The sequence below is a fragment of the Anas acuta genome, chromosome 1 (assembly GCF_963932015.1).
Source record: "Anas acuta chromosome 1, bAnaAcu1.1, whole genome shotgun sequence".
Classification (NCBI taxonomy): domain Eukaryota; kingdom Metazoa; phylum Chordata; class Aves; order Anseriformes; family Anatidae; genus Anas; species Anas acuta.
The window spans coordinates 98,181,239-98,195,872 of record NC_088979.1 but is presented as its reverse complement, the minus strand read 5'-3'; the positions used below and the strand labels follow the sequence as shown (position 1 = coordinate 98,195,872).

At 41.0% G+C, this 14,634-nt stretch overlaps 1 protein-coding gene across 4 annotated transcripts in view; it reads right to left on the bottom strand.

Moving 5' to 3' along the window:
- APP (amyloid beta precursor protein) overlaps positions 1 to 14,634 on the bottom strand; it is a 213,619-nt gene that overhangs the window by 172,588 nt on the left and 26,397 nt on the right. For all 4 annotated transcript variants that reach the window (XM_068689985.1, XM_068689995.1, XM_068689966.1 and 1 more), the window contains exon 2: positions 4,575 to 4,742. In XM_068689985.1, coding sequence (XP_068546086.1) covers positions 4,575 to 4,742 — 168 coding nt within the window. The remainder of the gene's footprint in view (positions 1 to 4,574; positions 4,743 to 14,634) is intronic.

Here is a 14,634-nt window from a genome sequence, read left to right as displayed (position 1 = left end):
TGCAATAATAATGGGTACAAATAGGATGCTATTGCATGCTATTTAGTGTGATATTAAAAGATACCGTAAGTTAAATTCTACTTCTCTAGACAGTGCCTAGTTCTATCCAGAAACATTTGATTTTGCTGTATTTAAAAAAAGATAGAGGCAACCAGCTTACGATGCTAACTCCTTAATAAACGAGTACATTTTATTTAGTTTGCCCTACCTTAAAAACATGTAAGATTGTATAGATCTGAAACCAGAAAAGATCAGTGTGCCCTGAGCTTCCAGAACTACTTCTTGTTAGTTCAGGAGCAGAGTTTAACTGAACTCAAGGAAATTCGAAGCTTGCACTCAAGGATCTTCCATTTCCTTTTAAATAAGTTTTAGTTTCTGAGCTTTGTCATATTCAAACTGTGGGATGTGTTGCCCAAATACAAATCCAGACAGTTCCTGTGCTGCACTGAGCTCCCACTCAAAAGCAGAAGAGAAGCAACAACAAGTGACATACGTCTTTAAGACACGTAGGTGGTTCTGCCTATTACTTGTTCCTCCCTTTCTGCCCCTGCAATGCTCCTCTGCTGTTACTTCCTGCATCAAGGCTTCAAAAATCCTCCTACGCTGCCAGCGGACAATCTCAAGGGAAACATGCAAGGCTACCTGTTATACCTTCTCTAGAGGAGAAACCTAAGCCTCCAAACATGTTCCAGCCTTGCGTTGTGAAGAAAAGCTCTTTTTAAAATCATTTATAAGGAGACAGAGGAATGCATCCACTTTTGTAATTTTTGCTGAGAGGGGAGATTTGTCTATTTATTTATTTATGGAAGAAAACAAAGCCAGAGACTACCTGGAATACCATTTTGGACTAACACTGAGTGAACAGGAGTTTCCTGAAATTACTAACTTAGTATTATTTTAGAGCCAAGGAGCTCAGACAGCAAGAACTCTGCTGCACTTGTTCACTAGGTTTCTGCCCAGCTACCTCCTCTAGGTACGTCCTTTCTGGTCTTTCCATGGTGTAGGAGGAACTGGGTGCATAGGTTACCTCTACAGGATCTACTACAGGAGAGCATCATCTGTTGCATTATAGCCCCAGTAATAATGAAATGACTGGCACAAAGCTACACAGGGTACCTGCAACAAAAACCAAGTAGAACAGCAAGATGGACAGAAGATATTTCTCATTGGAGATGCAGGGGGAAATCTCATCCCCAGCTCCCTGTCATTTCAATGCTCAGCTCAGAATTGGGGAGCAGGGGGAAGGGGGAAAAGCACCCCAGCAGAGCAGTGCCAGTAGCTGCTGCTCCAGCAGGACTGAGGAATGAAGGAAGCTGCCATGGTGTCAGGCAGTGTGACGAACAGATTCAGGCAGATTACCTGTCTGCTTCATTAGCAGAACAGATAAACTCAGCCGCTGCCTGCGCTGAAAAAAAACACACCTCAAGAAGCAGCAGTCGGCCTTCTGGAGAAGGTGGCTGCATGGAGAAGAAAAAAGGAAGGAAGGAAAAGGTTGCATTTGGCAAAACTAAGAAGAAAAAAGATTTTATCCACATATTATCCTGATGCCAAAGGTACCACATCTCAATCTTGCTGTCTCTTGCTTCCTGCTAACAGGAAAATGCAAATTTGCTCCACTCCCTGGGCCCAACAGCAGGTGCTATCTCCACAGCCAATGTAAACAGCAAAAGGCAAGAGGAAAACCACCTCGCTCATTACCCCCAGGATACAAAGCGTGTTTGGAGCATCAAGCAACAAAGGGTTCTCCACAGCTGAAAAGCCAGCCTGACTTGCATGTACTAGCACTACTCTCCAAATTCTTTTATTTGGAAGAAGAAGGTGCTTGTATCTGATTTTTCCATTCTTTTCGTAAAATCATGGGAAAGTTAGACAAAAGCAGGCAGTAATGCCCTTTCCTGGCCATACCAAAAGCCCACCTTGCTACAGAAATGGCCGGAAGGACGAGGGGAAGCACGGCAGACTATGGGACAGAGCTGTACAAAGCCAGGAGCTTTTGACCACTCTGCAGGACTGGATCAATTTTGACTTGACTTTTAATTTTATCTCATCAGCAGATCTTACCTTCATAATATTTGTTATTAATTTGTGCATTTGTTACCAGCATTGGAAAAGCAGGGACTTGCATGATTCCTCCCCACTCGCAAGCAGCTGCTTGGAGAGCCGTGGCGCTGCCAAGTGCTCTGACGTCCCACAGCAGCCTGCCCCTTCCTACAGCCAGCAGGACAGGGCCACTCAGGTGAAGACAGCCAAGGGATCAGGCAGGACAGCCCGGGCATCAGCGCTTTCCCACGAACAAACAGAAAGCCTACTGGCGAGCACAGCAAGGAAACAGTTTCCAGCCCGATCCCCACATTACAAAACTCCACAGCAGAATTGCTCGCTCTTGAAGTTAATGAGAGCACACTGCTTAATCACTGCTGAGGGTCACTGAGAATTACCTTCTGCCCAGCCTTATCCATGTATTTCTCCTGGATCTCTGAGGACCTGGGAGTGAAAGCAGAAGAGGCAGCTGCCAGCTCCGGCAGCCGAGCCAGATGACCCACTGAAGTCCTGGGCACGCAGACAAAACGCCCATCTCCCTGGCTGCTCTCTACCATGCCTACTACCTCCTTAGCCTTTTGATGTCTTATGTCCCAGTAATAACACAGATCAACTAAAAACAGTAAGATGCCTGCCCCATTTTTAGGGAGCAGACTGGCCAACAGCTTGCCCTGTGAAAGCACTGAACCCCCTATGCTGTGCTTTTCACTGTAGCTACAGAGACGCCCTACAATTGCAACAAGATCACCCTAATAATTAATATATAAGCACCCAATACTAATGCATAAGCACCTAACATTAACATAATAAGCACCCTAAGCCTTCCCCTGCTTCGAGCAGGTCTAACATCAAAGCCAGATCAAGCTTCTTGGGCTCTTGGCCCGTTCAATTCTCCCAGTCTCCAAGGATGGAGACTCCACATCCCGCCTGGGTACCTGTACCAGCTCTTGGCCACTCTTCCTGCGAACAGTTTTTTCCTTATGTGCAGTCACAGCTTTCCCTATTATCCCCTTTGTTATCAGTCAGTATACAGTTACTACCTTCCAACTCCTTTTGCTTTCTTTTTTAGTTTTTATTTATTTTTTTTTTAATGGAAGCATTTTTCTATGTCACCCAAAATTTCAAAACCACCTGACATTCAGCTGAATATTACAGTTCCCAGTCCTTGTTTTGGAATCCTTTCTTACTGCAGCTTCTGTAACTCAATTGCCAACCTCCTGAATTATTCATGCCTTAAAACTGACCAAACTTTCTATTCTTATTTCCTATAAATTCATGTATTTTTTTCTGTAACTTCAGAAAGACTTTCTACTTCCATCTTCTTATTCCTTCCCCCACCCTCAATAATTTCATTATATGTAAATCAACTTTATTTAGATAACTCAGAGCAGACAATGGAAAACAAGAAACCTTTTAAACCCTGCCAGCATGTTACATTTGGTATTTTTCGTAGTATTACATAAAAATATTATGAATTTCAAAAAGCAATACTTTTTATTAAGAGACAAAGCTAATGGCGAAGTAACTATTTTAATATCCTTTATGGGTTCTTTCTTAAAATTAGTATTCATGACCATAAAGCCCAAACTCAACAACTGAACAATACATTGTAAGAAACATAAGGAAAAATCAATGGGTGAAAGGGCAGGAATGAAGATGCTAAGGGAGAAAAGATCTGAAGTGCAAATTATCTTCCTTCTTAAAGAGGCATTTTCACAGGAATTGGTTTGACATTTAGGAAGCAAGACAGCTACTGCTATGGCAATAAGCAATAGCCCCTGCTTTAAAAAAAAAAAAAAAAAAAAAAAGCAGAGATGGTATAAAAAAACATAAGGGCTAAAGCAACAAAGCAACTCAAGCCATGCCCTTTTGTTTCATGGCATGAAATCCACATTTTCTTTTCAAATTGTCACACACTGGTACTAGGTTATCACGCTATCACAGCATGGAGACAAAACAAAATTAGATACACAATCTGTTCTTGGGACATGAGTGAGTGGGTAATAAGTTTCTGCTCTCAGATATGAAATTGTTCATTGTGACTTCATCTGTAGGGCAAGCTTTTTCTATTAAGAAACTCTGAATGGTTCAGTGTGCAGCAGTGACCAGTAACTCTGGACTGACCCACAGTATTTCAGTATCATGGTACGATCACAATGGACATGTTGCAGCTGACTTCCAAGATCAGCCCAGTTTATTTAAAACACTGTTGTTTTTTCTGTCATCTCAGCTTTATTCAAAATACTTTATAAATCAGAAGTTCGCTGTACATATACTATATAAAATTATCCCCCTTGGGCATACAACAGAGGGATGAAATTGCCCAACAATACTCTCAACGATCCCCCTGCAGACAATTTTTGAAGCTGTTTTAATAATAGCCTCTGGGGAGAGCCTCTTTAAGAAGGTTAAAAGGGCAATGGAGCAGAAGAGAAAATAGAAAGTTAAGATCCCTATGGATTCAGTCCTCCAGCAAGCACCTGCATGTAGGTACTTCAGAATGAGGAACACTATTTCCCGAACAAGGGACTTACTTCCTGGCAATACTGCAGAATTCCTTCTTTAGTGCTGATGCAGGTCTTGGTCCCAGAGGGGTCAGATTCCCATTTTCCATTCTGAACATTCATGTGCATATTGAGTTTGCCACAGAACATGGCGATTTGAGGCTCTGCCAACAATCCAGCATTTCCATCAGCAGGCACCTAGAATGAGAAGAAAAAATAAGTTTTACTCTCATATCTGACATTTCAGTCCTTCCAGAGCAGTAACAGCACAAGCAAGCCCGAATCAAACTCTAGGCTTACCCACACATGGCTGTAAAGACTCAAGTTTGAGAAATACATAACGAGCAAATAAGGTCACCGCAGAAATTCAGACGTGCAATAACGTCACACAAAGTTTTAAAGGAGTAAACAAACTCCCAAAATTATCTCATTGACTTGGGCTAAACACAGAACAAGAAATATTGCTGATTAAAGAAATTTAACTTTCAAAATACCCTGGGCACACTGGCACTGGGGACAGGAAACACTAGGCCGAGTGCTCTTCCCTGCCCGGCCTAGCACCACCAGGAGCCGCCCTGCTCGCAAGGCCCACCTGCTGCTGGAGAACCGAAGCCGCCCTCGACAATTTCTGAGCTGAACACAATTCTGTAATGTCTGTCAGCCTCCTGCCCGCACCTAGAAGGAAGCTAGCTCAACCCACAGATCTCCACGTTGGTTTAGACACTGAGCCTGCACAATGCATGGGAGAACCAGAAGTAGCGTCTGTGGAGCCAAATTTACATTAACCCTTTCCCAAAACACTTCATAACCGTGTAACAGCACTCAAATGAAATTAAACGTTTTAAAGATTCTGTTCCACTACTTAATCAGCACTTCCACTGGTAACAGAAATCACACCAAAATCCAGATTAGGGAGCCTATGAAAACACGAAATGATTCCAAACATCTTGTTTTCAAGAAGCCATAAACCATTCCTTTTTCCCCAAGGCGTACCCTACCTATGTGTAATTCATCTTAATCCCTACCAAAATTTAAAAAGATTAAAAATTAAAAGTAGATAGATCAGTAGCTGAAATGAACGGATCAACAGGTCTACCATAACTGTAAAGGGAGCAAAATGTCTGTCCAGAAGACTACAACGTAGGAAAACACACATCCAACACTAGTCAAACAATCTGCCCCCAACCAAGAATGGGAACAAGACATACCGCACAACTCACGATCCCCTTCAATTTTAGCATCTGCAAAGATGAATCTCCTCCTGAGGTTCCGTTCATCATGAGAGAAGTCAACAGGGATTCATGGTCCCTCATGTCTCAAAAGTGAGCCTGTCACATTAGAGGCATGGTGGAGTACGCAATTATGTTTAAATATCTATTTTTAACTTTTAATTTTCTAGCTAGAATGTTTCTCAAGGGAAAAATTTAAAACATTTGAAAAATTCATGAAAAACTGAAGACTTTCTTATAAGAGGTATGCAAATCCAGTATCTTAATTTCTCCACTCTTCATTTAAACATCCCCCTTCCCCCAAAATTCATGAATTTTTATACGCCTAAAATGCAAAAACACTGCACCAAGAAACATTAGGAGTCAACATCTAACTACCCTAACATATTAGATTAACACTGCACATTAAAATGCCATAATTAAAACAAATATTTCAGGTTCTATGATTTTTGTTTGTTTGAAAAGGAGAGAACATTTATTTTCCTGTTTTCTTTAATACTGTAATGTAGCCTAAGGAAAGCAGGAACACATCTACTGGCAGTGACTTCCCATCACTATCTCAGCTTCTCTTCTCGATGCAACATAACTTTACCAAAATTTCAAATAAAATCGACATGAGTTGTTCCATATGTGGCATGTGAGACATGCCCTGTGGGTTTAAAACGGAGAGGTTTCTGATTCTTTTTTTTCCTTCCTGTTAGCTATGAAGACAGCTAAAGCTGGGGAAAAAAAGGTGGCAGTTTACTTGGAGTGCTATCAATTTAACTCTAACATGACAACCTATGACTGTCTACTTAAAAACTCATTCCCTTCAGAAAGGACAAGACTTCTAGCTTAATCAAATTACTAAAGCAAGTCATGAGCACATTTAGCTTTCTGTATTTTGAGCTGACAGGGCCATACTAATTAACTGCTCAGCATAGCACTTCATCTTATTGATTAAGACAGCTAAATGTTTCTAATCATAAAGGAATACAAGAGCAATTAACAGGCGCTGTAAACAGAACGAAAGCATTTAGATCATGATCATGAATAATGCAAATCTTTGCTTCCAAAGCTGAACTCCTTTAGAATGCCCTTAAGCAAGGATAGTAGGTTAATGAATTGTCTGTCATATCTCCGGCTTGATGATACGAGCTTTCAAACAAACAGCTAGAGTGGAAACATCACCTATTTAACGATTTTACATCAGGAAGGAAAAAAAAAAAGACGTTAAATTGTTGAATATCTGAAGGTAAGAGCTTGCTGCCACAGTGTTTAAACTAAAAGCCTCTCACTTTAGTAATATCCAACAATTTCATATACTGCATTTTCAGCATCGTATCTATGAAACTCGCAGTTCTACCGCATAAGTTTTAACAGAAAAACTGCCCTTGAGACAGCCTTTTGTGCCATCTCCGTTTTCTTTCTGTAATATATACCCCTAATTCAAGATTTCTGCCATCTGATATTTCATTTCTGAAGAAAATGAGTTGATCTGCTATGGCACTATTTTTTTTCAGATTGAAAACTGGCAGCTTCTTGCTTTTCAAGAAATTACTTGCTGTAAAATCCACAGAAACGGCTGATGCTGATGGAGGCGTTTATGCAGAGGTGATGGCCCAAACACAGTAGTCAATCCTAACAACATTTCTTTATGAGAAGTAAAGGCTGACTGCATTAGCACATCTGACCTGGCCATATGAAACCTAGATTTAGAGCTTCTGATGGGCCTTTTGCTGACACCTGAACAAGATACTCCTGAAGAGCACACAAGATTTCTGTTCACCCCATTTTGCAGGCGTGTTTCAGCATTGTTACTCCTTTTTTTTTTTTTTTCCCAAAGAGCTAGCTTGCCATCAACAGTGACTGACAGTGATCCCAGCATTAAAAAAAACGTGGCTATTGCACCAAGCTCTACACTGCATTGCACTCTTTGATGTGTTGTTTCCCTTTGCAATTCTTCTTTCTGACTGTAATAAAACCCACATGCAAAAAGCTGAAATCCGTGAAGCTAAAAATCCATTATGCACTTGGTCCAAAATAAGCACTTATGCTAAGTAACAGATACTTCAGAAGAACGTTTATGATGCCACAGTTCCTGGTTCCTTCCCTTTCCTCTATGCGGCCCTACACGGCAAACCTATACAACATGCAGCCTTCTTCTGTGTTACCAGAGCGAAACACCAAATGGGAACCTGTCAGCAAGATGCATCAGGCTGCCCCTCCTGCCAGTGCCCACCACGGAGCATTCCCACGAGACCTGCTAAAAGAGGCATCTAGAAGGGATCAGTCCTCGTAGCCCTAATTTATGGGACCTATTTTAATCCAGGGCACATTCCTACATAACAGTAACAAAAACAGTGAAGGCATTATTGCCATTTAATGTTATGAGTGTGACGGATAAGACGTGAGAAAAAGAGCCATGAAGCCTCTCAGGTGCCTGTGGGTTGGACTGGCAGTGGGGGGGGTCTCTGATGCTCACTGCCTGTACCTCCTCTCTCCCAAGGGGGCTCTGCCACCTGCACAGCTTTTATTACTTTTGTTTTAAAGCTTCACTTTGAAAAGTAACCTTGAGCTGGTTAGGCCTGCGTGCCAGTTTCCAACCTTGCGCTGCATTTCTGCTAAAATGCTCAGCATGGCATCCATCAATAGTGAAAAGCACAACAACCAGTAAGAGGTATTCTAACAAAACTACTCCGTACCTTGCAAACATTCAGAAGAGTTCACTTCTAATAAGTTCACCTACACGTCTTGTGGGTTTGCACAAAATTTTCGATTTCAGTTCTAACAGCAGGCTCTACTGCAGATTTTTGTCTCCCCAAAAAGTTAACAGCTCTGAACACCAAACACTGCTTAACTTTTCCAGCTGATTAACTTGCTACACCAGCTAGGCAATGTTGACTTTTGAAGAGTAAGCCTCACCCAACACCCCAACTATGTTTTCTGTTTGGACTGTCCTAGAAAAGCTTTCCACGAATGAAAGGTGTGCTAGAAACTTCTGGCTAGTCTGCCCCAAGACCTCCAGATAAGAGACTGAGTCATTTATATATTCCATATTACACCAAGAGAAAGAAACAACTCTCTCTTCACACCATCTCCCTTCCCATCAAGTTTGTCCTGAAGACCTCAGACATATAGCACTTTGAGGAAAAAATAATTCTGCTTTCCCCCCTGCCCAGGAACTGGCTTGTGACGATGCCTCACTATCACAGCAAAGCTAAAAATAAAAAATGAGATAACAACTACTTTCAAGAGAGTCTCTGGTCTACACAAGTTGCTAATAAAATTGCTAATAATGGTTCCTCGGGTTGTGTGTTAACAGACACATCCAGCACCAGTTTTGTCACAAAGAGGACTGAGAAACCACCATACCTGGGGGGGGGGGTGGGGGTGGGGTGGAAAGTAGCACTTCTTCTAAAACTATTACACACAAAAATCAAAACCAACTTAAGAAAAGGCAGGAAATTGAAAGGAGAGGAAAAAACTAGATGTAGTGACAGTGATTAGTCCCATACAGGCTGTCACAACATTTAAAACACAGGAATTCACGAATCACTGGTCATGTCAAAGGTACATCCAGCTAAAAGACACAAATTGGCGGAGAATTTTATGCATCAGTCAAGTTATCTTCATAGCCAATGGCTTAATTCACTTACATTCACTGCCTGCCAAGAAAAATTATCTGCATTACAATACAATCAAATAATCTGGAGCATTGATCTACACAGATAAGCAGCTTCTATACAGTAATGCTGAACAACATAAAGCTATGGTCCAGCTGTTTACAATAACGTCTGTAGTGGAAATCTCTCCTTGACTAATCCTAAAGCTCAAGGGCAGATTAGTCTCCCAAAGAATAATTCATGCAACACAAATTACATTAACGATAACTATTTGCTTTATTAGTATTCTGCAAAAGTGAAAACTATGAGCATATTTATGAAACTGTAATCACATATTATTTTGTCTGCTTTGCATATGACCTCGAAGAAGTAGCATGTGCTTTTTTGCTGCCTCTCAGCAAATCCCTAAATAAGTTAGACCAACTAACACGCTGTCTCCAGTTAAGAGCCATGGTCGTTTTTTCACAGTACATCCACAGTTTTCGAAGACCAAGTAAAACAGTACTCATCACATTTATCAATAAGACATCTCCACCAGAGACAAATTTCTAAAATGGAAGCTACCAAAATTTGCAAAATGTCAACTTCATGCTCTTCCAGAATGCATCTTCCCGCCTGCCGCCCTGCAGGGTTTCCTTCAGAGCAGCTAAATGCTGAAGTGATGAAAATATTTGACAGCAAAGAAATTTAAAACACTGGAAGCTTATACTTGAAAGGTACTCTGCCTGCTCTCAAGAGAAAGCACAACATGAACCCACTCTTCAGAGGAGAACATTTAAAAAAAAAAAAAAACAAAAAAAAAACACACACACACAAATGATAAATACTAAAGCCTGGGATCAGGAAATGATTCCGTAAGAGAAAACTCATCGAGTATATAACTGCTAATTCTAAGTCTGATGCTTTGGATAATGAAAGAAGAGGGGTATAATCCATCTGTTTTACAATTATCTTGTGTCAAATAATGAATATTTGCAGTCCTAATCAAATTAGGACAAAACAAGGTGCGTTCTGGCAAAGCTGCCTGAGTTAAGCAGTTTAATTATTAAAGCCTGTCTCTAAAAATGGGTGTTTCATGGCATTTTTCAGCTGTTTTGAGAGGGAAAGGCGTCATTCCAGATGTGTAGATGATGCCAAAAATGTTGTCTTTAAATAAAATACAAAAAACAGGCATCACGCAAGCACTGAAAGACGTGAGATAGGGAAAGATATGAGACAGGGAAGCTACTTCCTCCCTTCCTTTTTTGAAGACGTGGTAGAGGTATCCCTTTGCTTTCCCCTCTTCCCGATTTGGTAATTTGACAAATGTATCAGAGCAGAGGTGTAGATTCTTCAGGGTATTGAGCACGCTGAGTGCAATTTACATGATTCCCAAGACACTCAAAAAAGGCTTTTGTAACGGATTACAGGACCAGAAGAAGTTCATCCAGTTAGAAAAGTGAAACACAAAAACAAAAACAACAAAAAAACAAACAAACAAACAAAAAAATCAACCAACCAACCAAACAAACAAAAAAAAACTTTACCTTAAAAGAAGGGGTGTTAGGATTTTTTTTCTTTATCTCCTTACCACTTCAGAGAAAAAGCCTTTTTCAATTAGGTACCGTTATTTAAGAGAAAGTATAACCCTCTCCCCATCCATTCACTGTCATCGCTTTCTGGAATTGCAAAAGTGATTAGTAAGAAACTAATTGCTAACAGTTCTTCATAATCCCTATTTCAACAAGCAGCTTTGGCTTTGTTCACAATTAAGGCCATAATCAAAAACAAAAAAACAAAAAAAAAAAACACTACAAGGTTTTGCCTTAAGAAGGTTTCCATCCATAGCCTAGTTACACAGCTTCAATCCAGATAGCTCTGCTATTAATTTGTAATTAAGGGCTACAATAGAGTATGAAAATGAGCATCAGACCTTGTACATGCTATTTATTAAACACTGAAACATCAAAAAGCATTCCCCAGAAGTCCTAAGAGGGCTCCTCTGATTCAGGCAGTTTTACTCTGCCAACGCTAACCTGAAGCCACTATCATAAGCCTTCAAAGCATGCTTAATTTGTACTAAATTGTTTCGTTTGCAATTATTTTCACAGTGAGGACACTCGGTAACAGTCTCCATATCTACAGCTTATTCAAGAACAAATATCCCCCTTATTGTAGGAGCTGATTAGAATAATGCCTCCCTGCTTTCCACTCCACACATGCTCCTCCAGCCCTTCACCCGAGAAGGCAACGGATGCAGTTCCGAGGTTGAAGAGCTTCTGCTGAAGATAAAAATCAAAATGCTCTGAAGAACAAGGCCACCCAAGTAACGTGTCACACTTCCTGACCATGCGTGCACTTCCTCCAAACACTGGCACAACGCTCAGGCTGAAACACAAGGCCTCTCACGAGCTAAAGCAACACCAACTTGCACGCAGAGCAGTTTGCTTCCTCATTCAGCGCTCTGCACCCCACAAGCAAAGATCACTGCTGGGCCCCAGAAGCACCCAGCCATGCTAATACAGGCTCTTGTCACCAGGCAGAAATCTGGGGCTCCGTTCCCCCTGGTTAACTATCGGATTTTCACAAGTTCACAGAATCTGGACTGCCAGACCTACTATTTAAGCCATAAAGATAGTAGCTCTCCTCCGAGTATTATTATGCATCTATGTGGAAAAGCTATTTATATTTTAAAACCTGCTTATCTAGATAAGTAAATAACATCCACAAGAAAGGAAGGGGTACGGGGTCAAAAATAAATAAATAAATAAAATAAAGCACCCAAATTAGAAGACGAGGAAATACCAAACTATTGTCTCCCCAGGACTTAAGATGGCTGTTTGCCAAAAGCAAGGGAAAATTTTCCATCTCCCAGCTTCTCCTTCGAGAGGAGCGGTGTCACAAGTGAAAGAGATTGTCAAAATCAGCATGAATAATTTAGAAACAATTTTATTGTATAATGTTAATATAGAAACAGTAGCAGCAATTATTGTTGTCAACAGCCTAGAGAACTAGGTCGAAAAAGATTTTACTGATTGCTCAGTAAAACTGCTTGTTATGAACAAGACAAATGTTTTTGGCAATCAGGACGGAGAAGGGCCACCTTTCAGTGGCAGGAAAACAAGCACAGACCCACAGCTCTTCTACCAAAAATCATTGAGACTCAAGCACGGAGTCAAACTGAACCACACCTGAAATCTGGTTGAGAAACAGACTTTTCTGAGGAGCTCCCAGCAAATCAGAGCTGTGTATTTGCCCTAACCATGCCCTGTTTAAGCTGAGTGCAAACACCCGTGTGCTTCTCTTCTGTCCCACTTTTCCAACAGCCAAACCAGGCATCACAGCAGCACCCTGCCCATGCCTCCACAGCTGTTCAAGAAGTGCCCGCTCCACAAAGACGTGAGAAGCAAGTCCCTTCCCTAGGCTGCAGAGGATATTTCCACAAAGCAGTCTGCTGGCAGCCGACTGATCTCCTCACCCATACCCTCCACAGGTTCCTGAGACTTGTAATGTTTTTATTCCACGTGTCTTAGGTTTAAAACTTCCCTCAGGTCCCTTTCCAAGCACCAGCAAGATGCCATCTGGACACAGGTCCAGGTACCTGCCGAGCCTGAAACCAGAATAAGTATCACAACCAACCCACAGCCCTGCAAGGGCTAAGCACTGAGACTGCAAGGCTTTTTCACAGACCAATTCCTCTCTGAAGAGCTGAGTGACCCAAGCAAGAAACAAGGGTAAACAAGAAACAAAGAAAACAATTAAATATCCTCCGTCTCCTGATAAACACAGAGATGCAATCCAGCAGGTGCACAAGTTTGAGGAAAGAAGCGTTTAATTATACCAATAAATGTAACAAGTGTTGTTATTTCTTTTGGTACACTACGTGTGCAGAAATGCTGTGACAGGCTGCTTTTGAACCGATCGCCAGAAAGCCTGTCATCGCTGTAAAACAAACAGGAGACTGTATTTTACAGAACTGAATTCAAGTTTTGGGCTAAAATACGTTTACTGGAAACCCGCCTATTTCCAGTGTTATATCTTTTACTTCCATGCTCCGAGAAGCCGCCGCTTATTTTATCTGAAATAAACACATGACGCAGGAGACAGATGAAGAGTGTATATCGCAGTACCACAACTGACTGCAGAAGTATCCCAAGCTCAGTGATAGCATTTGGGTTCTTGGCATACCCATAAAACTCACTTCTATAAAGTTTAAACTACAAGGTGAGAGAAAGCATTGAAAAAGCCCTAAAATAAGATCTAGTTTTCATTTATACTGAAGTACGTTCTTCTTGCAAAAGAGTACCCTAAGTTGGTGTGAAATACATCTTAAAACCTATTTCAGTGCACGTGTACATGGGAAGGACGTGAAAAGAAAAACTATATGCAGAACCAGACTCCATGCCATGAAACAAATTTAAATTGTGTCTGTCAGGTCAAAAATTGTTTGAGGAACAATTCTCGTTTGACAAATTTGATAAACAAGTTAGCATTTGTGCAATGTCAGTTTCTCAAATGAACCATGTAGCTCAAATGTCAGCGCTCTGTAACTTATTGACTTATTTTTAATAGAATGGCAGTCTTCAGTTTTCAGGAATTCATTTGAAGTAGCTGTTGACTTAAAAGCAGTTTCACATCTCATTTATCACATTGCCAGTACTTTCAGTAAACATCTCAAGCTAGAAGAATTCTTTTGTACATCATCTTCACTCCTTTTCTCTTTTTCAACTCTTAACATATTTTTTCAACTTTTCCTGCTGAAACTGGGCTACAACAGTTTGTAAGAGGATGCTGATCTGTCTGAAGGATGTTTACACCTTACCTCAAATCCATACAATTTATCAGTACTCAACAACTCTCAGAACCGAAGAAAAGGGAAAAGAAGGGCAGGGAAACCCAAATACTCCAGTAGTTGCCCTTCCAAGTATGACTCCATACAGCTGACACACTACACAGAGCTAAGATCCTGTATTTTGGGCAATATACATGTATTTGTTAAAGTGCACTAAAGTATACAAAGCATGTGAATTTTCTTGTAACAAACTTCCTTGAAAAAGAGATACCAGGTTTTACAGTTCCGGGAGACATTCTAGGCTTACGCAGTTTCCCTCATGTAGGAAGACAACACCAAACTAACCAACTTACCCCTCTAAGCCTACAGATAACTGCAGTGGAAGAAATATATAGTTCACTTTGCAAGCTCCTCCAGGAAGGAAGAGAAGCAGCAGCCCATCTGCTTGGCAGATTTTTCTCCTGTTGCAGTCTGAATGAATAAAG